We start from the raw sequence: 27,849 nt of genomic DNA, 5'->3' as shown, positions 1-27,849 counted from the left end.
AAACTTTAAAAATCTTGTCTGAAACTGCATGGCATAGGCTTTTGATATTTGGTATGTTGCATTGCCTAGTGTTCCTCTACCAAAAATGTTCAAATTGTGCCCTTGGGGTGAAAAGAGGCCCAGCCCTAGGGTTCCCAAAGGACCTTTTCCCAATTGAAAAATGCAATCTTTTTTCCCAATTATCATCCAAAAATTCCCCAAATGACCAAATTAAGTTTGCATTTTGATGATTCCAGAAGGAAAACTTAGTTACAGTGACATTCACCATGATTTAACCATTCAAACAGTTTGTTTGATGATATTTACATGTAATTAAAGGAAGAAGCATTCTAAATGATGTTATTAATTAACTATAAAAATTCCCAATCTGAGTAAACTTTTCTGCTATTTTTCCCAATTTATCCGGTACCGGACCTTTTCCCAAAAGGGCAAAAAAAATCACTGATAGACATATCTATAGGGGAAAAAATCTTCTTGTCTGAAAGTTCAAAGCCTAAGCCTTTGATATTGGGTATGTAGCATTGCCTTAAGGATCTCATACAAGACTGTTCAAATTATGCCTCTGGGATGAAAAGAGGCCCCACCCTGGGGGTCACTTGTTATATTAGTTATATTGGAATAAATACTCTAAAAATTATCAAATCATATTTCCTAGAGTGCTTAATGACCCGAAGTGATTAGGGGTCACTTGACTGTGACCTTGACCTACTGACCTGCTTTCTTGTTTTTTAAGATACAACCTTGAAATTCGGATGACATGTACAGTTAAGCACACAGATCTTAAAACTGACTTTCAGTGACCATAAATGTGACCTACTGACCTACTTTCTTTATATTTTAGGATCAGTTTGTCATTTGAATCATGTGGCTCATATTACTCTGGTGAGCAATTCAGGGTCATCATGACCCACTTGTTAAAATTTCTTGTGGTTGCCATTCTTCTGTGACAAGACCGTATTATGGGGGTATAAGTCACTCCTGTGACAGTTCTAGTTTTAAGTGACAAAAATATAAATTATTTGAAGTCAATAATGTCAGTGACATAGGGTGAAAACCATTACCATATTTTCTGAACATGTTTTTAGCTCACCTGTCACAAAGTGACAAGGTGAACTTTTGTGACCGCTTGATGTCTGCCGTCAGTCGTGCGTCGTCCGTCAACAATTTCTCAAAATTGTTCGCAGAATTGAATTCCATGCAGAACTCTGGTTGCCATGGCAACCGAAAGGAAAAACTTTTAAAATCTTCTTCTCAAAAACCAGAAGCCCTAGAGCTTAGATATTTGGTGTGAAGCATTGCCTAGTGGACCTCTACCAAGTTTGTTCAAATCATGACCCTGGGGTCAAAATTGACCCCGCCCCAGGAGTCACTTGATTTTACATAGGAAAATCTTAAAAAATCTTCTTGTCAAAAACCAGAAGCCCTAGAGCTTAGATATTTGACATGTAGAATTGCCTAGTGGACCTCTACTAAAGTTGTTCAAATTATGACCCCGCCCCAGGGGTCACTTGATTTTACATAGGAAAATCTTCAAAATTTTTTTAGAAATAAAACAGAAGGCCTAGATCTTAGATATTTGACATGTAGCATTGCCTAGTAGACGTCTACAAAATTTGTTCAAATCATGACCCCTGGGGTCAAATTGACCCCTCCATGTGGTTACTTGATTGTACATAGAAAAATCTTCAAAATTTTCTAAAAATAAACCAGAAGGTCTAGAGCTTAGATATTTGACATGAAGCATTCCCTAATGGACCTCTACAAAATTTGTTCAAATCTTGACCCCCCAGGGTCAGATTGGCCCAACCCCAGGGGTTACTTGATTGTACATAGGGAAATCTTTATAAACTTGCTTAAAATAAACCAGAAGGCCTAGATCTGAGATATTTGATATATAACATTGCCTAGTAGACTTCTAAAAACTTTGTTCAAATCATGACCCCAGGGTCAAATTGACCCCCGCCCCATGGGACTTGACCCAGTGCAGTTGGTAATTGATCTAGAAAAAAGAAAAAATAAGTTTCAAATCTATATACCTTTAAGTAATAGCTATATGTACTTGCACGCAAAACTTTAACCAGGATTTTCTAAATCCAAAAGGAGGCATAATTGGCCAAAATACATGTCAGAGTTATGGCTCTTGATGCTGTCACCTAATTTCATAACATCGAAGACACATGTGAAGTTTCAATTCAATATCTGCATTAGTTTTAGAGATAATAACATCCATGTAAAACTTTAACCAGGATTTTCTATGTCCAAAAGGGGGCATAATTTGGCCAAAAATACATGTCAGAGTTATGGGACTTGACCCAGTGAGGTTGGTAATTGTCCTAGAAAAAGAAAAATAAATTTCAAAGCTATATGCCTTTAAATGATAGCCATTATGTACTTGCACGCAAAACTTTAACCAGGATTTTCTGTGTTCAAAAGGGGGCATAATTTGGCCAAAATACATGTCAGAGTTATGGGACTTCACTCAGTGAGGTTTGTAATTGACCTAGAAAAAGAAAAACAAGTGAATGAAGTATTGCCATGAAATAAAAAGTCCCCTACTGGAAGACACCTAATTTTCTCTTCTGCAGTATAACATAATGAATTGATGATATCTGTCAGTGATGTATAAACAATATTGTACTATATATACAATATGTTATAACAAAACACTTAAAATTTTTATATATAAAAACCTAGTTGTTTTCATAATGGCATTTTTTGGCCGATTATCAATAAAGGTGTCATAAGTAATTTATAGTAACAACAAAGGGATATTAATCCTTAAAAAAAAAAAAAAAGAAAGAAAAAAATCTATATAATATAAGTCCACAAGAAACTCTTTACCAGAGAATCATAACTCTACCTTACATAGTTTTCGAAATATCTCCCTTTATTATACAAAATAAGGCTTGTCCGGAGCATTACTTGAAAAGCTGGTGACCTAGTATTTTTATTTCATTTTTAGCTCATCTGATTTTTTGAAAAAAAATGATGAGTTATTGTCATCACTTGAGCGGTTGTCGGCGTCGGCGTCGGCGTCTGCGTCGGCGTCGGCGTTGCTTGGTTAAGTTTTATGTTTAGGTCAGCTTTTATCCTAAACTATCAAAGCTATTGCTTTGAAACTTGGAATACTTGTTCACCATCATAAGCTGACCCTGTATAGCAAGAAAAATAACTCCATCTTGCATTTTGCAAGATTTATGGCCCCTTTTGTACTTAGAAAATATCAGATTTCTTGGTTAAGTTTTATGTTTAGGTCAACTTTTCTCCTAAACTATCAAAGCTATTGCTTTGAAACTTGGAATACTTGTTCACCATCATAAGCAGACCCTGTACATCAAGAAACATAACTCCATCTTGCTTTTTGCAAGAATTATTGCCCCTTTTGGACTTAGAAAATCAGTTTTCTTGGTTAAATTTTATGTTTAGGTCAACTTTTATCCTAAACTATCAAAGCTATTGCTTTAAAACTTGCAACAGTTTTTCACCATCATAAGTGGACCCTGTACAGCAAGAAACATAACTCCATCCTGCTTTTTGCAAGAATGATGGCCCCTTTTGGACTTAGAAAATATCAGATTTCTTGGTTAAGTTTTATGTTTAGGTCAACTTTTTCTCTTAAACCATCAAAGCTATTGCTTTAAAACTTGCAACTGTTGTTCACCATCATAAGCTGACCCTGTAAAGCAAGCAACATAACTCCATCCTGCTTTTTTGCAATAATTATTGCCCCTTTTGGACTTAGAAAAATCATTTTCTTGGTTGAATATTATGTTTAAGTCAACTTTTCTCATAAACTATCAAAGCTATTGCTTTAAAACTTGCAACAGTTTTTCACCATCATAAGTGGACACTGTACATCAAGAAACATAACTCTATCCTGCTTTTTGCAAGAATGATGGCCCTTTTTAGACTTAGAAAATCATGGGTAGGACAATATTTCTATTATACAAAAAAAATCAGATGAGCGTCAGCACCCGCAAGGCGGTGCTCTTGTTCAATACATCATAACCTGATCTTTTAATTCAAAACATTTTATCAAAATCTATTATTGAGAAAAAAAAATACGAAACTGTAGCGAAATAGAAAAAATGATTTCCGCTCAGCACCTGTTGTATGCAAATTTGGTGTGTGGATAGTTTTTATTGAGACAAAGGTTGGGCACTTGGATAAAGGTCGCTTTTACTACAAATAGAAAATGGTTTCCACTCAATATTTTTAGTTTGGATAGACCTGTAATCACCAAACTTGATGCCCAGAAAGCTTTTATTGAGACAATGGTTGGGATTATATTTCAGTTACTCAGGTCAAGTTACTAAAACAGATAACCAGATTCTGCAAACTTTGAAAACTGTGTATTGATATGTTGCTGCATTTCACATGTGTCGTCACATACCTAAAATTAATTGAAATGATCAGTTACTGTTACTCTACAACTCATTGATAATAAGGTTTTACTTCAGACAAGTCTCAATTTTAGCAGTAGCTGTAGTTTGAAGCATGATTGTTCCTAATTTGCAGTAAGTACTTGATAAGTTTATTGTTCAAATAAGAGAATCAATATCGGTTACAGCGTTCGACACTAACTTTTTTGCCAGGTATCCCGAAGGAATACTGCTGGGAAATTTAGGAATCCCTGCTAAAAATTAGGAGTCCCTGATAACAAAATGTGGTAAGAACATGAAAAAACTAAAATCTAACAAACACAACTGTTTACAGTACTACATGTATTTTATTTCCACTTTATTTCCATTTTACATCAATGACAACAATAGCTTGTATGACTTTTGCTGTAAAAGAATAATGTCATTTCTGTCCAAGTCCTCTTCCCCCTCATCTTCACTACCATCGCACTCCTCTGTCATTTGTTGTAGTTCGTCTAAATGTACGCCGCCTAGTTCATTCCCCCTTATAACCCCCTTATTTGTAATCATTTTTTTGACATAAAAAAAAAATTCCGAAAAGTCTTCCTTAAAAAAAAAAAAAAATTCAAAAAAGAATAAATGTTCTGACCTACCTACCCTAATTTTTTTAGCATGTTACCAGATACAAAGATTTTTTAGGCCTTATTAATGCAACTCCCACAGACTTTATCTAAAACTAATACATTGGTCATAACAGACTTTCTTAAACATTTCATATTTTAGTTGTTTTATTTTGCACATTGCCTAAAAGTGGGTGGGGTTTAGTGTTTGCATGCTTTTATTATCAGCAAATTCTTCTAAATAAGAGCTGCTTTGGCAACAGTGATCAAAAAATCTTAAGAAATGATAAAAATGTTCGAAAATGTCGGTCTAGAAAACGAGTGACAAATACGAAAAACAAAAGTAACAGTTAAAGTTCTTGAAAAGATAACTGTTTTAACTTTATTTTCTCATCATACCACATATAATTTCTGCTTATTATGTCTCCCCCAGGAGACATATTGTTTTTGCCCTGTCCGTCCGTCCGTCCGTCCTTCCGTCCGTCCGTCCGTACGTCACACTTCATTTCCGAGCAATAACTGGAGAACCATTTGACCTAGAACCTTCAAACTTCATAGGGTTGTAGGGCTGCTGGAGTAGACAGCCTCTATTGTTCTTGGGGTCACTCCATCAAAGGTGAAGGTCACAGGGACCTGAACATTGAAAACCATTTCCGATCAATAACTAGAGAACCACTTGACCCAGAATGTTGAAACTTCATAGGATGATTGGTCATGAAGAGTAGATGACCCCTATTGATTTTGGGGTCACTCCATCAAAGGTCAAGGTCACAGGGGCCTGAACATTGAAAACCATTTCCGATCAATAACTAGAGAACCACTTGACCCAGAATGTTGAAACTTCACAGGATGATTGGTCATGAAGAGTAGATGACCCCTATTGATTTTGGGGTCACTCCATCAAAGGTCAAGGTCACAGGGGCCTGAACATTGAAAACCATTTCCGATCAATAACTAGAGAACCACTTGACCCAGAATGTTGAAACTTCATAAGATGATTGTACATGCAAAGTAGATGACCCCTTAAGATTTTGGGGTTACTCCATTAAAGGTCAAGGTCACAGGGGCCCGAACATTGAAAACCATTTCCGGTCAGTAACTTGAGAACCACTTGACCCAGAATGTTGAAACTTCATAGGATGATTGGTCATAAAGAGTAGATGACCCCTAACGATTTTGGGGTCACTCTGTGAAAGGTCAAGGTCACAGGGGCCCGAACATTGAAAACCATTTCCGGTCAGTAACTTGAGAACCACTTGACCCAGAACGATGAAACTTCGTAGGATGATTGTTCATGCAGAGTAGATGAACCCTAACGATTTTAGGGTCACTTTGTTAAAGGTCAAGGCCACAGGGGCCTGAACATGGAAAACCATTTCCAATCAATTACTTGAGAACCTCTCGACCCAGAATGTTGAAACTTCATAGGATGATTGTTCATGCAGAGTAAATGACCCTTATTGTTTTTGGGGTCAGTCTATTAAAGGTCAAGGTCACAGTGGCCTGTTCATGTAAAATCATTTTTTGGAAATAACTTGAGAACCACTTGACCTACAATGTTGAAACTTAATAGGATGATTGGACATGCAGAGTAGATGACCCCTAATTATTTTGAGGTCACTTGATCAAAGGTCAAGGTCACAGGAGCCTGAACAGTGACTTGAGAACCACTAGGCCACGAGTGTTGAAATTTAGCAGGATGACTGGACATGCCAAGTAGATGGTCCCTATTGCAGCCAACCATCAGTGTCTCTTTGACTTTCGCTCCTGACCCCTATTGACTTCTTGCCTATAGGACTTTGCATTGGGGGAGACATGCGCTTTTTTACAAAAGCATTTTCTAGTTTAATTTGTTTTGCCCAAACAAAGCCTCGGCAATGATAATAAATTTGTTATAGACCGTAACGGCCGACCGGCTCATGTAATCGTATTGAGCACACAAAATAATGGTACAAACACGATAATCTAAGGCTGCATTGTTTATCAATTAACTTGTAAACATTGATCAATAAACACCTTTGATAATGACAAGGCATATTGTACTAAATACAAACCGCGAGATAAGCACGTGTCATTTGGCGCGTGGCGTGACTGACATCTGTCGGTAGCTAATTAACATACGACGCTCTGCCTACTGCCATATTTCCGCTTGTGTCAGCGAACAATATTGAAATTCACTGGGATTTTGATTGACAGGGGGCAGAACTATCGAACTTGGAACGCATCTACATGTAAGTAAATTTCCGCGAGTCAAGCCGACGCACGTGCCGTAATTTATGTGGGTAAAATACGAGTTTTTCTCGATTTTCGCGGGTCAAAACCTGGGACCTCGGGTCAACTGAACGCCCTGGCTTAGCAAAAGACCGATGTTTGAGCGAACAAGACTGGGGAATTTCATTTTTTTAGAATCATATTTTATCTGAAAATCAAGAGTCCCGACGGAACACCGAAATTGTGAACTTTAGGATCCCTTGCGGATTTTTGGTGTCCTCGGGATCCCGGGACACCGTTAGTGTCGAACGCTGGGTTATTGTCAAGAACAACAGTGTCAGTTTGGCTGAAATTATTGAACATAGTTATTACACTTACTGGTATCCGAACAGTGCCAGTATCCGAATTATCATAATTTCTCCTTTCATGTAACTCTTCATAAAGGGAGGACTATATGTTTTGGAACGCTGTTTCACAAGCAAACATCGAGCGAAATTTCGTTCATCAATAGCAAGTTTTTACAGAGAAATTCTACCTTCTTTATTAAGCAATCAACTTTCTGTTTTGTTTACATCTGAGGGATTCCACATGACACACATGTGCAGAAGACAATATATTAACACAGCTTAAGGACTTAAAGTTGGTATAAAACTCCTGTATACCGAGAGTACAATGTATACAGTAATCAAATAAACTACTGTCTACAAGCTAGACAAATACACAGTGTGAAAGGTGCTTTTCTGAAGTGTTGCATAATGTGATTATATAGGCGCTGTACAGTATGGTATGTAATGGAATGGAAGATAGCCACACCCTGTACGATTTATGGGAAAAAGTAGTAAAGGTTAATTACATAATATAAAATCAAAATCATATAAGATTTTCAGTCATAATAATTTTAAAGCTGCTTACAAAACCATTTGTCGGAAACTGGTACTGTAGATAAACCAGTTAACGTTAATTAGACTGCCCTTTCGGAGCCCCTGTTTTTGGACGCATGTGCGGATAAGGCCGGTATTGTTTACATCCTTTCAAAGAGTAAAGACTAGGGTTTAACGATTTGTAGATTATTTTTGTAAACAATTTGTATTTAAAAATAAATATAATGAAAACCCTCATTTTTTAGCTCACCTGAGCACAAAGTGCTCAAAGGTGAGCTTTAGTGATCGCCCTGTGTCCGTCGTCCGTCCGTCGTCAACAATTTGACTGTTAACACACTAGAGGTCACATTTTTGGCCCAATCTTAATGAAACTTGGTCAGAATGTTACCCTCAATAAAGTCTTGGACAAATTCGATATTGGGTCATCTGGGATCAAAAACTAGGTCACAAGGTCAGATCAAAGGAAAAGCTTGTTAACACCCTAGAGGTCACTTTTGGCCCAATCTAATTGAAACTTGGTCAGAATGTTACCCTCAATAAAATCTTGGATGAGTTCGATATTGGGTCATCTGGGGTCAAAAACTAGGACCAGGTCAAATGAAAGGAAAAGCTTGTTAACACTCTAGAGGTCACATTTTTGGCCCAATCTTAATGAAACTTGGTCAGAATATTACCCTTAATAAAATCTTGGAGGAGTTTGATATTGGGTCATCTGGGGTCAAAAACTAGGTCACCAGGTCAAATCAAAGGAAAAGCTTGTTAACACTGTAGAGGCCTCATTTATGACTGTATCTTCATGAAACTTGGTCAGAATGTTAATATTGATGATCTTTAGGTTAAGTTTAAATCTGGCTCAGGTAGGATCAAAAACTAGGTCACTAGGGCATATCAAAGGAAAAGCTCGTTATCACTCTAGAGGCCACATTTATAACTATATCTTCATGAAACTTGGTCAGAATGTTAAACTTTATGATCTTAAGGTCAAGTTCAAATCTGGTTCATGTCAGGTCAAAAACTAGGTCACAGGGTCAAATCAAAGGAATAGCTAGTTAACACTTTAGAGGCCACATTTATGACCATATCTTAATGAAACTTGGTCAAAATATTAATCTTGATGATCTTTAGCTCAAGTTCAAATCTGGGTTAGGTCAGATCAAAAACTAGGTCACCAGGTCAAATCAAAGGAAAAGCTTGTTAACACTCTAGAGGCCATATTTATGACTGTATCTTCATGAAACTTAGTCAGAATGTTAAACTTGATGATCTTTAGGACAAGTTCAGATCTGGGTCATGTTGGGTCAAAAACTAGGACACCAGGTCAAATCAAAGGAAAAGCTAGTTAACACTTTAGAGGCCACATTTATGACCATATCTTAATGAAACTTGGTCAGAATGTTAATCTTGATGATCTTTAGGTCAATAGGTCAGGTGAGCGATACAGGGCCTTCATGGCCCTCTTGTTATCAGAAACTGGTCTGAAACCAATACTGTATTAGACTAAGTAATTTCAGTCATACCTTATACTTAGCACTGTCTTATCCTGGGTCAGTTTATATACAATAGCGAATGTCAGGCAATATATTATATTACACAAAGATACAAACGGCAGTACTTTTATAGTGTTTAGCTAATTTTTTATTTTTATATATATTTTAGGCATCACTATGTGAGAGCTGATAAAATGATGAAATTGAGAAAGTTGTTAGACAAAGTTGGCAAAATACCAGGCATGATGAGTGAAGAAAAGGGTAAGATAATTTGATCTAATAGTAAGCCAGACATGGAATCTGCAGAAGAGCAAAAGTTAATTTGATATAGCCAGTAAAAATGCATGAATATGTTTCTGTTATCATTCTTGAGGTAACCAGAATAAATACATTTTTTTTTTTTTTTTTTTTTTTTTTTTGGAACCACGTTTAAGGCCCGTTTATTCATCACAAAATTTACATTTGCAATTCAGTATATAACATATACAACATTAAAATATTCACATATAACATTCAAAGATTTCTCCTACTTTTAACATATATAACATTCAAAGATTAACATGTACATGTCATTTTCTAGAAAAACGTAGTTCAACCTTACTTTAAAAGGAAAAAGAAACCTCTTTAATAAGTACTATCAGGTTATTGAAACATACGAAAGAAGTACAAAGAAAGAAGAAATGATTAAGCTGTATTGATTATTCTAAACAATTGAAAAACAATTTACTATTCTAATGGCAGATTATAATATTAAATGTTGATTAAGTATGTGCACTGACAATAAAAAACTATAATAAATACATTAATGCAGCTATGATTCTTGAGATGGCAACTTGCAATAAATGCATTAACCTAGTTCACTTATGATTCTTGAGATAGCAACTTGCAATAAATGCATTAACCTAGTTCACTTATGATTCTTGAGATAGCAACTTGCAATAAATGCATTGACCTAGTTCACTTGTGATTCTTGAGATAGCAACTTGCAATAAATGCATTGACCTAGTTCACTTGTGATTCTTGAGATAGCAACTTGCAATAAATGCATTAACCTAGTTCACTTATGATTCTTGAGATAGCAACTTGCAATAAATGCATTAACCTAGTTCACTTATGATTCTTGAGATAGCAACTTGCAATAAATGCATTGACCTAATTCACTTGTGATTCTTGAGATAGCAGCGATAAATGCATTGACCTAATTCACTAATGATTCTTGAGATAGCAGCGATAAATGCATTGACCTAATTCACGAATGATTCTTGAGATAGCAGCGATAAATGCATTGACCTAATTCACTAATGATTCTTGAGATAGCAGCGATAAATGCATTGACCTAGTTCTCTTATGATTCTTGAGATAGCAGCGATAAATGCATTGACCTAGTTCACTTATGATTCTTGAGATAGTAGGGATAAATGCATTAACCTAGTTCACTTATGATTCTTTAGACAGCAGCAATAAATGCATTGACCTAGATCACTTATGATTCTTGAGATAGTAGCTATAAATGCATTGACCTAATTATGTCTCCCACCACACAGTGGTGTAGGAGACATATTAATTTACTCCAGTCTGTGTGTGTGTCTGTCACAAAGATTGTCCGCACTCTAAGTCGAACATTTCTCATCCGATTTTCACCAAACTTAAACAAAATATGTTTGACCATAAGACCTCAGCCAAGTTCGATAACTAGCCTAATCGGTCTAGGCATCTTGGAGTTATGGCCTTTAAAGTACCGAAAAATCCGCCTCTTTACTTTTGTCCGCGCTCTAAGTCGAACATTTCTCATCCCATCTTCACCAAACTTACACAAAATTCGTTGGCCAATAAGACCTTAGCCAAGTTCGATAACTGGCCAAATCCGCCCAGGCAGTTTTGATTTATGGCCCTTGAATTACTAATTGGGTCCACTCATCCAGACCATCAAATTGGATCCACTTGTCTAAACGATCTAGAGAAACTAGACATTTTTCATAGGGGCAGTTGTGGGAGACATGCACTTTTCTCAAAGCATCTCTAGTTCACTTTTGATTCTTGAGATAGCAGCGATAAAAGAATTAACATAATGCACTTTTGATTCTTGAGATAGCAGCGATAAATGCATTAACCTAGTTCACTTATGATTCTTGAGATAGCAGCGATAAATGCATTAAACCAGTAGTAGATCACTTATGATTCTTGAGATAATAGCGATAAATGCATTGACCTAATTATGTCTCCCACCACACAGTGGTGTAGGAGACATATTAATTTACTCCAGTCTGTATGTGTGTCTGTCACAAAGCTTGTCCGCACTCTAAGTCGAACATTTCTCATCCGATTTTCACCAAACTTAAACAAAATATGTTTGACCATAAGACCACGGCCAAGTTCGATAACTAGCCAAATCGGTCTAGGTGTCTTGGAGTTATGGCCTTTGAAGTACCGAAAAATCTGCTTTTTATACGCCCGAAGGGACGTATTATGTTATGACGCTGGTGTCCGTCTGTCCGTTAGCAATTTCGTGTCCGCTCTGTAACTCTTGAACCCCTTGAAGGATTTCAAGGAAACTTTACACAAATGTTCACCACACTGAGATGATGTGCAGATCGCATGTTTTGGATGTCTCGCTTCAAGGTCAAGGTCACACTTAGGAGTCAAAGGTCATATCAGTTTGTTTCGTGTCCGCTCTGTAACTCTTGAACCCCTTGAAGGGTATCAAAGAAACTTGACACAAATGTTCACCACACCAAGACGACGTGCAGAGCGCATGTTCAGGATGACTTGCTTGAAGGTCAAGGTCACACTTAGGGGTCAAAAGTCATATCAGTTTGTTTCGTGTCCGCTTTGTAACTCTTGAACTGCTGGAAGGATTTCAAAGAAACTTGGCAGAAATGTTCACCACATTGTAACGATGTGCAGAGCGCATGTTCCGGATGACTCACTTCAAGGTCAAGTTCACACTTAAGGGTCAAAGGTCATATATGACTTTGCTTTGTGTATATTGCTCTGCATTGCAGTGGTCTTGTTTTTATTTGGCAGATCTCTTTTTTGTACTTACAATATTTTTTTTTTTTTAATTACTTCCCTTTTATGTTACTGTAAATAGCTTTTTTTGAAACTTTTTTATTATTGGCCATAGGGAAAAACCGAGACCACTTTTCTGTGGTACAACATAGATGGTACCTCCAATTTTAAGGTGTATTTTTACATACCTGTACCTGATAAGGATTTTTTTGTACACTTTGAATATTTTTTTTGTGGACTTAGATTTGTTTTTTGAAGTTTTCCTTTTGTTGTAAAAGTTCCAGTCCTTTGGGGCTACAACAGTCAAGTTCTTAAAATTTTGCTCCCATCCTATGATGTAAGCCTTCGGGCGTATATTGCCCCGCTTGGCGGCGCTCTTGTTACTTTTGTCTGTGCTCTAAGTCGAACATTTCTAATCCCATCTTCACCAAACTTACACAAAATGTGTTTGGCCAATAAGACCTTAGCGAAGTTCAATAACTAGCCAAATCCACCCAGGCAGTTTTGATTTATGGCCCTTGAATTACTGATTGGGTCCACTCATCCAGACCATCTAATTGCAGTGCTCCAGCTAGGATTATAAAAGGGCAGGGTGCTGGCAATGAGAAGGGCACTTCTGTCTTCTAGGGGACGGGGGTTCTGGGGGCATCCCCCCACCAATAAAATTGTAACTTGTGCATGCATTAGGGGCATTTTAACATACACTTTAGACAAGGAATTTTTGCATACTTTTAGCATTATATTAGGCACACTTTAGGCATGGTATTAGGCATACTTTGTGCTTTGATAGGCTCAATTTGTCATCTCTTATATACTTAGAATGCTGTTGCTCGTATTTTACTTGGCAGTTCCAGAAATTTTTGAAATACAGGCTAGAAATGATGGCCTCAGGAGCATTTTTAGGTCTACATTTCGAGGTATTGCAGGGGTATGTTACTCTCCTCTTAATTGGGAGGTCAGGGGGCTCTCCCCTGGAAAATTTTGAAATACAGGTAATAAATGGTGGCCTCTGCTGCGTTTCTGAGTCTAAATTTTGAGAAAAAATACTGTTTTGTCAAAATAGTAGGGTGCATTTTTGATGAGTTTGTCGCTTTTCAGCCAGCTTGGTGGGGGGGGCGGGCACAGGCCCCCTTGACCCGGCCCTGAATCCAGGCCTGTTCTTTGTAATTTTTTATTTAATAACAATATCTGTGTGTTAAAGAAATAAAATCTTGAAATCATTTCTGTAGCTAGCATAACATTTAATAACTTTTGTTTTGTTTAGACCCATATTACTTGTTAAAATTTCAGAACACATCTCCATGTACTTGATATTTATAAATTTATATGTGTAACATACAGAAGATAAAGTTTAAACTTTCACTTAAATAAATGAAATAAGGCAAAGTTTTTAGCTTACAACAGACTAAGTGCCAGTTTAGCACTTCTAATAGAACGTATTCCGGGTATCCAAAATTTTATATCCGGGTATGGTTACACTTTTAATTAAACTCATTTTTAAACAATATTTTTGAAAAATTATTATGATGCAGACAGTTAAACAGCAGTTTACAGTATCTGACATTAAAGTTTACAGCGACCTTACATCTTATTAAACTTATTTCAAAGAAATATTCACGAAAAATCAGCAATTTTATACAGCAGACGACGATCTACTTTCGATTTCAAAAACTTTTAAAATGATCAAGGTAAAAAAATTTCGTATTTAAATTTGATTGTGGTCGATTTTTATCAATTAGATTTAAATGTCTGTTGTCTGGACTTAAGTTTTAATTGTGTATGAACGGACATTAACGTCCGCGACCGAAAACGAAAGTACAGTTTGACAACAACGTGAAAATGAAGATACTTTTCATACTAGTTAGATATTGTTTTAACACTAAGCTTCAGTGATTTTAATGCTGGTGTAGCAGACTAAATCGGGCCGATCACAGCAGGTAATTGTTTGCCAATTAGTCAATGCCCCTCGGCGTGTATCACACGATAAAAAGGTGTAATAAAGCAGTTTATTATAACCACCGAGGCAAAAAAGGGAAGGTTGGCTAATGAAGGAAATGAATGGTTGTAAAACGGGCAGGGTGCCAGGCGGGGCAACAGGGCAGAACGAATTTCGGAACGGGCGATGCGCCCTGCTAAAAATTGCTAGCTGGAGCACTGTAATTGGATCCACTTGTCTAAACAATCTAGAGAAACTAGACATTTTTCATAGGGGCAGTTGTGGGAGACATGCACTTTTCTCAAAAGCATGTCTAGTTCACTTTTGATTTTTGAGATAGCAGCGATAAATGAATTAACATAATGCACTTTTGATTCTTGAGATAGCAGCGATAAATGCATTAACCTAGTTCACTTATGATTCTTGAGATAGCAGCGATAAATGCATCAACATAGTTCACTTATGATTCTTGAGATAGCAGCGGTAAATGCATTCACCTAATTCACTTATGATTCTTGAGATACTGTGAAATCATTTTAAGCTCGACTATTCAAAGAATAGTCTAGGTATTCTACTCACCCTGGCTTCGGCGTCGGCGTCACACCTTGGTTAAGTTTTTGCATGCAAGTACATACAGCTATCATTTAAAGGCATATAGCTTTGAAACTTATTTATTCTTTTTCTAGGTCAATTACTAACCTCACTTGGTCAAGTTCCATAACTCTAACATGTATTTTGAGCAAATTATGCCCCCTTTTGGACTTAGAAAATTCTGGTTAAAGTTTTGCGTGCAAGTACATACAGCTATTACTAAAAGGCATATAGATTTGAAACTTATTTTTTCTTTTTCTAGATCAATTACCTACCTCACTGGGTCAAGTCCAATAACTCTGACATGTATTTTGGCCAAATTATGCCCCCTTTTGGACTCGGAAAATCCTGGTTAAAGTTTTACATGCAAGTAACTATCTCCAAAACTACTACAGATATTAAATTGAAACTTCACATGTGTCTTCCGGGTTATAAAACTAGTTGATAGCACCAAGTCCCATAACTCTGACATGTATTTTGGGCAAATTATGCCCCCTTTTGGACTTAGAAAATCCTGGTTAAAGTTTTGCGTGCAAGTACATACAGCTATTACCAAAAGGCATATAGCTTTGAAACTTATTTATTCTTTTTCTAGGTCAATTACCAACCTCACTGGGTCAAGTTCCATAACTCTTAACATGTATTTTGAGCAAATTATGCCCCCTTTTGGACTTAGAAAATTCTGGTTAAAGTTTTACATGCAAGTTACTATCCCCAAAACTAATGCAGATATTGAATTAAAACTTAACATGTTTCTTCGGGGTTATAAAACTTTTTGATAGCATCAAGTCCCATAACTCTGATATGTATTTTGGTCAAATTATGTCCCCTTTCGAACTAAAAACTCTTTTGATATTTAACATTTTGGGTAATAATTTCCTGCTTCTGTGACAATATTTCGAATAGTCGACCTTGGCTGTCTTACGGACAGCTCTTGTTATTCTCGTAGGACGAATTTTCGCATATTTTGCGCTAGGACCGATTCAGTTTTGATTCTTGAGATAGCAGCGATAAATGCATTTAACCTAGTTCACTTGTGATTCTTGAGATAGCAGCGATAAATGCATTGACCTAGTTCACTTATGATTCTTGAGATAGCAGCGATAAATGCATTAACCTAGTTCTCTTATGATTCTTGAGATAGCAGCGATAAATGCATTAACCTAATTCACTTATGATTCTTGAGATAGTAGTGATAAATGCATTAACCTAGTTCACTTATGATTCTTGAGATAGCAGCGATAAATGCATTAACCTAGTTCACTTTTGATTCTTGAGATTGTAGTGATAAATGCATTGACCTAGTTCACTTACGATTCTTGAGATATAAATGCATTAACCTAGTTCACTTATGATTCTTGAGATAGCAGCAATAAATACATTAATCTAGTTCACTTTTGATTCTTGAGATAGCAGCGATAAATGCATTAACCTAGTTCACTTATGATTCTTGAGATAGTAGTGATAAATGCATTGACCTAGTTCACTTACGATTCTTGAGATATAAATGCATTAACCTAGTTCACTTATGATCCTTGAGATAGCAGCGATAAATGCATTGACCTAATTCACTTTTGATTCCTGAGATAGCAGCGATAAATGCATTAACCTAATTCAGTTACGATTCTTGAGATAGCAGTGATAAATGCATTAACCTAGTTCACTTATGATTCTTGAGATAGCAGCGAAAATGCATTAACCTAGTTCACTTATGATTCTTGAGATAGCAGCGAAAATGCATTAACCTAATTCACTTATGATTCTTGAGATAGCAGCGATAATTGCATTAACCTAATTCACTTACGATTCTTGAGATAGCAGCGATAAATGCATTTACCGAATGCGCTTTTGATTCTTGAGATAGCAGCGTTAAATGCATTAACCTAATTCACTGATGTTTCTTGAGATAGCAGCGATAAATGCATTTACCGAATGCACTTTTGATTCTTGAGATAGCAGCGATAAATGCATTAACCGAATGCACTTTTGATTCTTGTGATAGCAGCGATAAATGCATCAACCGAATGCGCTTTTGATTCTTGTGATAGCAGCGATAAATGCATTAACCTAATTCACTGATGTTTCTTGAGATAGCAGCGATAAATGCATTTACCGAATGCGCTTTTGATTCTTGAGATAGCAGCGATAAATGCATTAACCTAATTCACTGATGTTTCTTGAGATAGCAGCGACAAAAAGGCATTAACCGAATGCACTTTTGATTCTTGAGATAGCAGCGATAAATGCATTAACCGAATGCACTTTTGATTCTTGAGATAGCAGCGATAAATGCATTAACCGAATGCGCTTTTGATTCTTGAGATAGCAGCGATAAATGCATTAACCGAATGCGCTTTTGATTCTTGAGATAGCAGCAATAAATGCATTCATTTAAGATTCTTCAGATAGCAGCAATAAATGCATCAACGTAGTTCACTTATGATTCTTGAGATAGCAGCGATAAATGCATTAACCGAATGCACTTTTTGGTTCTTGAGATAGCAGCGATAAATGCATTAACCGAATGCACTTTTTGGTTCTTGAGACAGCAGCGATAAATGCATTTATTTAATGTTCTTCAGATAGCAGCAATAAATGCATCAACCGAATGCACTTTTTGGTTCTTGAGATAGCAGCGATAAATGCATTAACCGAATGCACTTTTTGGTTCTTGAGATAGCAGCGATAAATGCATTAACCGAATGCACTTTTTGGTTCTTGAGACAGCAGCGATAAATGCATTTATTTAATGTTCTTCAGATAGCAGCAATAAATGCATTAACCGAATGCACTTTTTGGTTCTTGAGATAGCAGCGATAAATGCATTAACCGAATGCACTTTTGATTCTTGAGATAGCAGCGATAAATGCATTAACCGAATGCACTTTTTGGTTCTTGAGACAGCAGCGATAAATGCATTTATTTAATGTTCTTCAGATAGCAGCAATAAATGCATCAACCTAATTCATTTATGATTCTTGAGATAGCAGCGATAAATGCATTGACCTAGTTCTCTTATGATTCTTGAGATAGCAGCGATAAATGCATGAACCTAGTTCATTTATGATTCTTGAGATAGCAGCAATAAATGCATCGACCTAATTCATTTATGATTCTTGAGATAGCAGCGATAAATGCATCGACCTAGTTCTCTTATGATTCTTGAGATAGCAGCGATAAATGCATGAACCTAATTCATTTATGATTCTTGAGATAGCAGCAATAAATGCATCGACCTAATTCATTTATGATTCTTGAGATAGCAGCGATAAATGCATCGACCTAATTCATTTATGATTCTTGAGATAGCAGCGATAAATGCATCGACCTAATTCATTTATGATTCTTGAGATAGCAGCGATAAATGCATCGACCTAATTCATTTATGATTCTTGAGATAGCAGCGATAAATGCATCGACCTAATTCATTTATGATTCTTGAGATAGCAGCGATAAATGCATCAACCTAATTCAGTTACGATTCTTGAGATAGCAGCGATAAATGCATCAACCTAGTTCACTTATGATTCTTGAGATAGCAGTGAAAATGCATTAACCTAGTTCACTTATGATTCTTGAGATAGCAGTGATAAATGCATTAACCTAGTTCACTTATGATTCTTGAGATAGCAGCAATAAATGCATCAACCTAATTCATTTATGATTCTTGAGATAGCAGCGATAAATGCATTAACCTAGTTCACTTATGATTCTTGAGATAGCAGCGATAAATGCATTAACCTAATTCATTTATGATTCTTGAGATAGCAGCGATAAATGCATCGACCTAATTCATTTATGATTCTTGAGATAGCAGCGATAAATGCATTAACCTAATTCAGTTACGATTCTTGAGATAGCAGCGATAAATGCATTAACCTAATTCAGTTACGATTCTTGAGATAGCAGTGATAAATGCATTAACCTAGTTCACTTATGATTCTTGAGATAGCAGCGATAAATGCATTAACCTAATTCATTTATGATTCTTGAGATAGCAGCAATAAATGCATCGACCTAATTCATTTATGATTCTTGAGATAGCAGCGATAAATGCATTAACCTAATTCATTTATGATTCTTGAGATAGCAGCGATAAATGCATTAACCTAATTCAGTTACGATTCTTGAGATAGCAGCGATAAATGCATCGACCTAATTCATTTACGATTCTTGAGATAGCAGCGATAAATGCATCGACCTAATTCATTTACGATTCTTGAGATAGCAGCGATAAATGCATCGACCTAATTCATTTATGATTCTTGAGATAGCAGCGATAAATGCATCGACCTAATTCATTTATGATTCTTGAGATAGCAGCGATAAATGCATTAACCTAATTCAGTTACGATTCTTGAGATAGCAGTGATAAATGCATTAACCTAGTTCACTTATGATTCTTGAGATAGCAGCGAAAATGCATTAACCTAGTTCACTTATGATTCTTGAGATAGCAGCGATAAATGCATTAACCTAATTCATTTATGATTCTTGAGATAGCAGCAATAAATGCATCGACCTAATTCTTTTATGATTCTTGAGATAGCAGCGATAAATGCATGAACCTAGTTCACTTATGATTCTTGAGATAGCAGCGAAAATGCATTAACCTAGTTCACTTATGATTCTTGAGATAGCAGCGATAAATGCATTGACCTAGTTCACTTACGATTCTTGAGATAGCAGTGATAAATGCATTAATCTAGTTCACTTATGATTCTTGAGATAGCAGCGAAAATGCATTAACCTAGTTCACTTATGATTCTTGAGATAGCAGCGATAAATGCATTAACCTAATTCATTTATGATTCTTGAGATAGCAGCGATAAATGCATTAACCTAATTCAGTTACGATTCTTGAGATAGCAGTGATAAATGCATCGACCTAATTCATTTACGATTCTTGAGATAGCAGCGATAAATGCATCGACCTAATTCATTTACGATTCTTGAGATAGCAGCGATAAATGCATCGACCTAATTCATTTACGATTCTTGAGATAGCAGCGATAAATGCATTAACCTAATTCAGTTACGATTCTTGAGATAGCAGCGATAAATGCATTAACCTAGTTCACTTATGATTCTTGAGATAGCAGCGAAAATGCATTAACCTAGTTCACTTATGATTCTTGAGATAGCAGCGATAAATGCATTAACCTAATTCATTTATGATTCTTGAGATAGCAGCGATAAATGCATTGACCTAGTTCTCTTATGATTCTTGAGATAGCAGCGATAAATGCATGAACCTAATTCATTTATGATTCTTGAGATAGCAGCGATAAATGCATTGACCTAGTTCTCTTATGATTCTTGAGATAGCAGCGATAAATGCATGAACCTAATTCATTTATGATTCTTGAGATAGCAGCGATAAATGCATTGACCTAGTTCACTTATGATTCTTGAGATAGCAGCGATAAATGCATTAACCTTGTTCACTTGTGATTCTTGAGATAGCAGCGATAAATGCATTAACCTAGTTCACTTGTGATTCTTGAGATAGCAGCGATAAATGCATTAACCTAATTATGTCTGCCACCACACAGTGGGTTGGGAGACATATTGATTGACTCCAGTCTGTGTGTCTGTCAGTCTGTCACAAAGCTTGTCCGCACTCTAAGTCGAACATTTCTCATCCGATCTTCATCAGACTTGAACAAAATGTGTTTGACATTTAGATCTCGGCGAAAGTCTGTACAGGCTCTTTTAGATTACGGCCCTTGATTTATTGATTGGATACACTCGTCCAGACCATCTAATTGGATCCGCTCATCTAGACCATCTAGAGAAACTAGACATTTTGATAGGAACCATTCGTCTGAACAATCCAGACAAACACGGCAGTTGTGGGAGACATGCGCTTTTCTCAAAAGCATCTCTAGTTCACTTGATTCTTGAGATAGCAGTGATAAATGCATTGACCTAATTCTCTTATAATTCTTGAAATAGCAACAATAAATGCATTAACCTAATTCACTTTTGATTCTTGAGATAGCAGTGATAAATGCATTAACCTAGTTCACTTATGATTCTTGAGATAGCAGCAATAAATACATTAATCTAGTTCACTTTTGATTCTTGAGATAGCAGTGATAATACATTAATCTAGTTCACTTTTGATTCTTGAGATAGCAGTGATAATGCATTAACCTAGTTCACTTATGATTCTTGAGATAGCAGTGATATTGCATTAACCTAGTTCACTTATGATTCTTGAGATAGCAGCGATAAATGCATTGACCTAATTCTCTTGTGATTTTTGAGAAAGCAGCGATAAATGCATTAACCTAATTATGTCCCCCACCACACAGTGGTGTGGGAGACATATTTATTTCCTCTTGTCTGTGTGTCTGTCTGTCACAAAGCTTGTCCACACTCTAAGTCAAACATTTCTTATCAGATCTTCACCAAACTTGAACAAAATGTGTTTGACCATAAGTCCTGGCCCAAGCTTGATAACTAGCCAAACCCAGGCTCTTCAGAATTATGGCTCTTGAATTACTGAAAAACACACAGATTTTAGGCGCATTCACGGAGTCAAAAGGACCCCTAACTACTCATGAGTAGTATAGGGGTCCTTTTGGCTTGATGAATGTGCATGCGCTCTAGTAGTATAGGAGTCCAAGTTAGATAACTAGCCAAATCGGCCTAGCCACTTCAGAATTATGGCCCTTGAATTACCCAGAATCAGCCATTTTACTCTTCAAAGGTACATTTGTAGTGAGTAAACAGTATATACAGACTGACTTACTATTTAGATGATTAGGCAGTTGTGGGAGACATGAGCTTTTCTCAAAAGCAGCTCTAGTTCATTTGTGATTCTTGTGATAGCAGCGATAAATGCATTAACCAATTTCACTTATGATTCTTGTGATAGCAGTGATAATTGCATTAACCTAGTTCACTTTTGATTCTTGAGATAGCAGCGATAATCTAGCAAAATCTCCACAAGTGTGTAAAAACTTGTAGTACATATGGAAAGGTGATAGGATAAACTTGTCATCTGTTAGTCTTGTACAGAAACCACTAAATATTCAATTTTTCACTTGACATATTTCTAGCAGACCTAAAGCTATCTTCTTTACAAATACGTCCAACAGGGATGTTCCTTTGAGCAAGTGCTAACACAAGTATTGTGCAAAAGGTGTGCGTGCATGTGTATAAGACTAAATCTGGCCTCATTGAAGTTTTGCACCAAAGCTTTTTCAGTTTTAATTAGGGATGGGAATGAATATTCAGATATTCGAATATTCGAAAATCAGCCGAATATTCGAATATGAAAATCAAATTCAAATATTCGTAAATTAGTGTATATTAAGTATATTTTATTTGGGGCAATATAAGCATGCTAATTTTTCAGAGTAAAACTTGCTTGTTCTGTCGTGTTTGTTTATCGTATATCAAAAGATGTCCAATCAACAAGAAAAATGCAATGCATAATAGGCAGGGGCTACCGTTACGGATTAACAGTTTCCAACAGGTGTAAATGTGGTGCATGTCAAAAATTGTCCAATTAACAAGAAAATTGCAATGCATAATTGACAGGGGTTATTGTTAGGGATTAACAGTTTGCACCAGGCGTAAACATGATATCTTTTTATCTTTCGTTCATTTTTATTGGCACCTGTTTTATGTAACGAATTTTAGATTATTTTTTAGCCAAATCACTCTGCGTCCGTGGTCCGTCCGTCTGTCCATCCGTCCGTCCGTCCTCAGAAACTACCAGGGGGATTTTGACCAAACTTTGTCAGAATGATGTATTGGTACCCTTATTGTGTCCCCCTGAAAATCAGAATGGTTCAAAAAAATTTAAGGGCCATGGCCCTTTGTTTATTTCTATAATTTACATAGATTTATATAGGGAAAAACTTTGAAAATCTTCTTGTCCAAAACCTGGTGACTGAGCCTAGGGCTTTGATTTTTGGTATGAAGCATCATCTAGTGGTCCTCTACCAAGATGATTCAAATTATTTCCCTGGGGTCAAATATGGCCCCGCCCCGAGGGTCACATGGTTTATATAGACCTATATAGGGAGAAAATTTGAAAAACCTCTTGTTCAAAACCACAGGGCCTAGGGCTTTGATATTTTGTATGTGACATCATCTAGTGGTCCTGTACCAAGATTGTTCAAATTATCCCCCTAGGGTCAAATATGGCCCCACCCCGGGGGTCACATGGTTAACATAGACTTATATAGGGAAAAACTTTGAAAATCTTCTTGTCCAAACCACAAAGCCTAGGGCTTTGGCATTTGTAATGTAGCATCATCTAGTGGTTATCTACCAAATTTGTTCAAATTATCCCCCTAGGGTCAAATATGGCCCCGCCCTGGGGGTCACATGGTTCATATAGACTTATATAGGGAAAAGCTTTTAAATCTTCTTGTCAATAACCTACAACATTCAAATTTAGACCACATGTATAGTTTTGAGTGGCAAGATGAACCTTGACATGAGTTGACCTTGATTTTGACCTAGTGACCTACTTTCACATTTCTGTAGCTACAGCCTTCAAATTTGGACCACATGCATAGTTTTGTGCACTGAAAATAACTTTGACCTTTACATTGACCTAGTGACCTACTTTCACATTTTTGAAGGTACAGGCTTCAATTTTGGACCACATGCATAGTTCTGTGTTCCGAAATAAAATTTGACCTTGATTTTGACCTAGTGACCTACTTTCACATTTCTCGAGCTACAGCCTTCAGATTCGGACCACTTGCATAGTTTTGTGTACCGAAATGAACTTTGACCTTAAGATTGACCTAGTGACCTACTTTCAAATTTCTGGAGCTACAAGCTTCAAATTTAGACCACATGCATAGGATTGTGTACCGAAACAAATTTTGACCTTGACATTGACCTAGTGACCTACTTTCACATTTTTGAAGGTACAGGCTTCAAATTTGGACCACATGCATAGATTTGTGTTCTGAAATGTAATTTGACCTTGATTTTGACCTACTGACCTGGTTTCACATTTCTCAAGCTACAGCCTTCAAATTTGGACCACTTGCATAATTTTGTGTACCGAAATAAACTTGACCTTAAGATTGACCTAGTGACCTACTTTCAGATTTCTCAAACTAAAGCCTTCAAACTTGATGCACATGCATAGTTTTGTATACTAAGAACTTTGTCCTTGAAATTGATCTAGTGACCTACTTTCACATTTCTCAAGCTACAGCTTTCGAATTTGGACCACATGCACAGTGTTGTGTACGGAAATGAAATTTGACCTTGAGCTAGTCAGTAAGTCTTGAAATTTGGAACACTCAAAAATGGCACATTGTTGGACGCAAAGATCACTCTGTGATCTCTTGTTTTCAAAAACAATACCAAACTTTTAGATATTGGCGATCTTTTTGCACAATTTTGTATGATATTTTATACCGTCCGCAGAGCCAGTTTTCATCCAGTGCCCGGGCGATCGGCCATATATTTGAAATAAATTTTGAAGTATGAAGATATGTCCAAAACGCAAACATCCATTAGTTTTTGCCCTGACTTAGTTATCCAAACCGGTGTACACTTGTTATCCAAACTGTTACATTCATGTTTCCACAGCACTCAACGTCTTGTGTCCTTTTGAATATTTAGATGTTTTGTACATATCACAGTTTATGTATACTTATACTAGAGATAATCATTAAGCATATTCACACCCATTAAGTCAGAATAGTTATATATATATATTAACAATAAATCAAAACAAAATTTTAGAACACCAGACACAACATTGAACAATTTCTATTAATTTAGAAGACATATTTAAGATAAGACCATTCAGATTGCAATGCTAGTGTGGCGATTGCTTGTTTGAACATCACCAGGGTTACTGAATAGAGTTTGGTAACATAATTTTAAAAAAACAGATTAGTTATCTTCAAAAACTTACATGATGTTCTTTGTTTTTTGTTTTGAACGGCCATATTGGACAGTTCCAAACACACGGCTACCGTTGTAATTACCATACAGTGGTTAATTGACAGTTTGATTCTTTATATAACAAAATCTGCCAATATGCATTAACATACTAGCAAGAGATCATTATGTCTCCCCCAGTAATATTGTTTTTGCCCTGTCTGTCCGTCTGTTTATATAACAAAATCTGCCAATATGCATTAACATACTAGCAAGAGATCATTATGTCTCCCCCAGTAATATTGTTTTTGCCCTGTCAGTCCGTCTGTTTATATAACAAAATCTGCCAATATGCATTAACATACTAGCAAGAGATCATTATGTCTCCCCCAGTAATATTGTTTTTGCCCTGTCTGTCCATCTGTTTATATAAAAAAATCTGCCAATATGCATTAACATACTAGCAAGAGATCATTATGTCTCCCCCAGTAATATTGTTTTTGCCCTGTCTGTCCGTCTGTTTATATAAAAAAATCTGCCAATATGCATTAACATACTAGCAAGAGATCATTATGTCTCCCCCAGTAATATTGTTTTTGCCCTGTCTGTCCGTCTGTTTATATAACAAAATCTGCCAGTATGCATTAACATACTAGCAAGAGATCATTATGTCTCCCCCAGTAATATTGTTTTTGCCCTGTCTGTCCGTCTGTTTATATAACAGAATCTGCCAATATGCATTAACATACTAGCAAGAGATCATTATGTCTCCCCCAGTAATATTGTTTTTGCCCTGTCTGTCCGTCTGTTTATATAACAGAATCTGCCAATATGCATTAACATACTAGCAAGAGATCATTATGTCTCCCCCAGTAATATTGTTTTTGCCCTGACTGTCCGTCTGTTTATATAACAAAATCTGCCAATATGCATTAACATACTAGCAAGAGATCATTATGTCTCCCCCAGTAATACTGTTTTTGCCCTGTCTGTCCGTCTGTTTATATAACAAAATCTGCCAATATGCATTAACATACTAGCAAGAGATCATTATGTCTCCCCCAGTAATACTGTTTTTGCCCTGTCTGTCCGTCTGTTTATATAACAAAATCTGCCAATATGCATTAACATACTAGCAAGAGATCATTATGTCTCCCCCAGTAATATTGTTTTTGCCCTGTCTGTCCGTCTGTTTATATAACAAAATCTGCCAATATGCATTAACATACTAGCAAGAGATCATTATGTCTCCCCCAGTAATATTGTTTTTGCCCTGACTGTCCGTCTGTTTATATAACAAAATCTGCCAATATGCATTAACATACTAGCAAGAGATCATTATGTCTCCCCCAGTAATATTGTTTTTGCCCTGTCTGTCCGTCTGTTTATATAACAAAATCTGCCAATATGCATTAACATACTAGCAAGAGATCATTATGTCTCCCCCAGTAATATTGTTTTTGCCCTGTCTGTCCATCTGTTTATATAACAAAATCTGCCAATATGCATTAACATACTAGCAAGAGATCATAATGGCTGCCCCAGTAATATTGTTTTTGCCCTGTCTGTCCATCTGTCTGTTCATCACACTTCATTTCCAATCAGTAACTGGAGAACCATTTGACCTAGAACCTTAAAACTTCATAGGGTGGCAGGGCTTATGGAGTACACAACCCCTATTGTTTTTGGGGTCACTGCCTTAAAGGTCAAGGTCACAGGGGTCTGAACATTGAAAACCATTTCAAATCAAGAACTTGAGAACCACTTGACCCAGAATGCTGAAACTTCATAGGATGATTGGACATGCAGAGTAGATGATCCTTATTGATTTTGGGATCACTGTATTGAAGGTCAAGGTCACAGGGGCCTGAACATGAAAAACCATTTCTGATCAATAACTTGAAACCCATTTGACCTAGAACCTTCAAACTTCATAGGGTGATAGGACTTACAGAGTAGATGACCCCTATTGTTTTTGGGATCACTCCGTCAGTGGTCAAGGTCACAGGGGCTGAACATAGAAAACGTTTTCCAATCAATAGCTTGAGAACTGTGTTAAAGGTCATGGTCGCAGCAGACAGAACATGGAAATCCATTTCATGTCAATAACATGAGAACCATTTGATCTAGAGCCTTCAAACTTCATAGATTAATAGGACTTACAGAGTAGATGATCCCTATTGTTTTTTGGGTTAATCCATCAAAGGTCAAGGTCACAGGGGGCTTAACATAGAAAACGCTTTCCAATCAATAACTTGAGGAATGCTGAAACTTAATAGAATGATTGGACATGCAGAGTAGATGACACCTACTGAATTTGGGGGTCACTCTATCAAAGGTCAATGTCACAGGGGCTTGAACATGGAAACCGTTTCCAATTCATAAAATAAACAAAATAATTTCACAGAAATGGTCCTTGTATGACCCTCTCACCATGAATATTCAAATTATTTTGATTCATCAAAAAACATGGTCTCCAGGGGGCGTATTCAATTTTCCCTTTATGTATATGGTGGAAACTTTAAATAATCATTCTTGTAGGAAACTGCTGGCTGATTTTAAAATCATTTCACATAAATGGTCCTTTTGTGACCCTCTGCCAAGATTGTTCATATACCGTAAAAACTCGAATATATCGCGCTAGCATGTATATTACGCACCCCTGATCTTGTATCAAAATCTTGGGAAAAATGCTTACATTGGAATATATCACGCACCGAAAAATCAGTCGAAAACGTTGTTTACAAAGTCAAAATCGGCCATTAGCGGCATGTGTAAAAACGATTTCTCATGAAAATCGCAATTGCTGCATAATCGGTTAAAGACAACAGTGACAATAACTGACAGACAAATTCTTTCTAAAGTATTTGAGAACTT

The 27,849-nt window shown here is 36.5% G+C and overlaps 1 protein-coding gene across 2 annotated transcripts in view; it reads left to right on the top strand.

Annotated features, from left to right (window-relative positions):
* LOC123549123 (ubiquitin carboxyl-terminal hydrolase CYLD-like) overlaps positions 1–27,849 on the top strand; it is a 158,056-nt gene that overhangs the window by 71,366 nt on the left and 58,841 nt on the right. For both annotated transcript variants that reach the window (XM_045336961.2, XM_045336960.2), the window contains one exon: positions 9,730–9,821. In XM_045336961.2, the coding sequence (XP_045192896.1) occupies positions 9,730–9,821 (92 nt within the window). The remainder of the gene's footprint in view (positions 1–9,729; positions 9,822–27,849) is intronic.

Source organism: Mercenaria mercenaria, chromosome 6 (assembly GCF_021730395.1).
Source record: "Mercenaria mercenaria strain notata chromosome 6, MADL_Memer_1, whole genome shotgun sequence".
NCBI classification, from domain to species: Eukaryota; Metazoa; Mollusca; class Bivalvia; order Venerida; family Veneridae; genus Mercenaria; species Mercenaria mercenaria.
The sequence above is the reverse complement of the archived record's forward strand: the minus strand, read 5'-3'. Positions and strand labels throughout refer to the sequence as shown.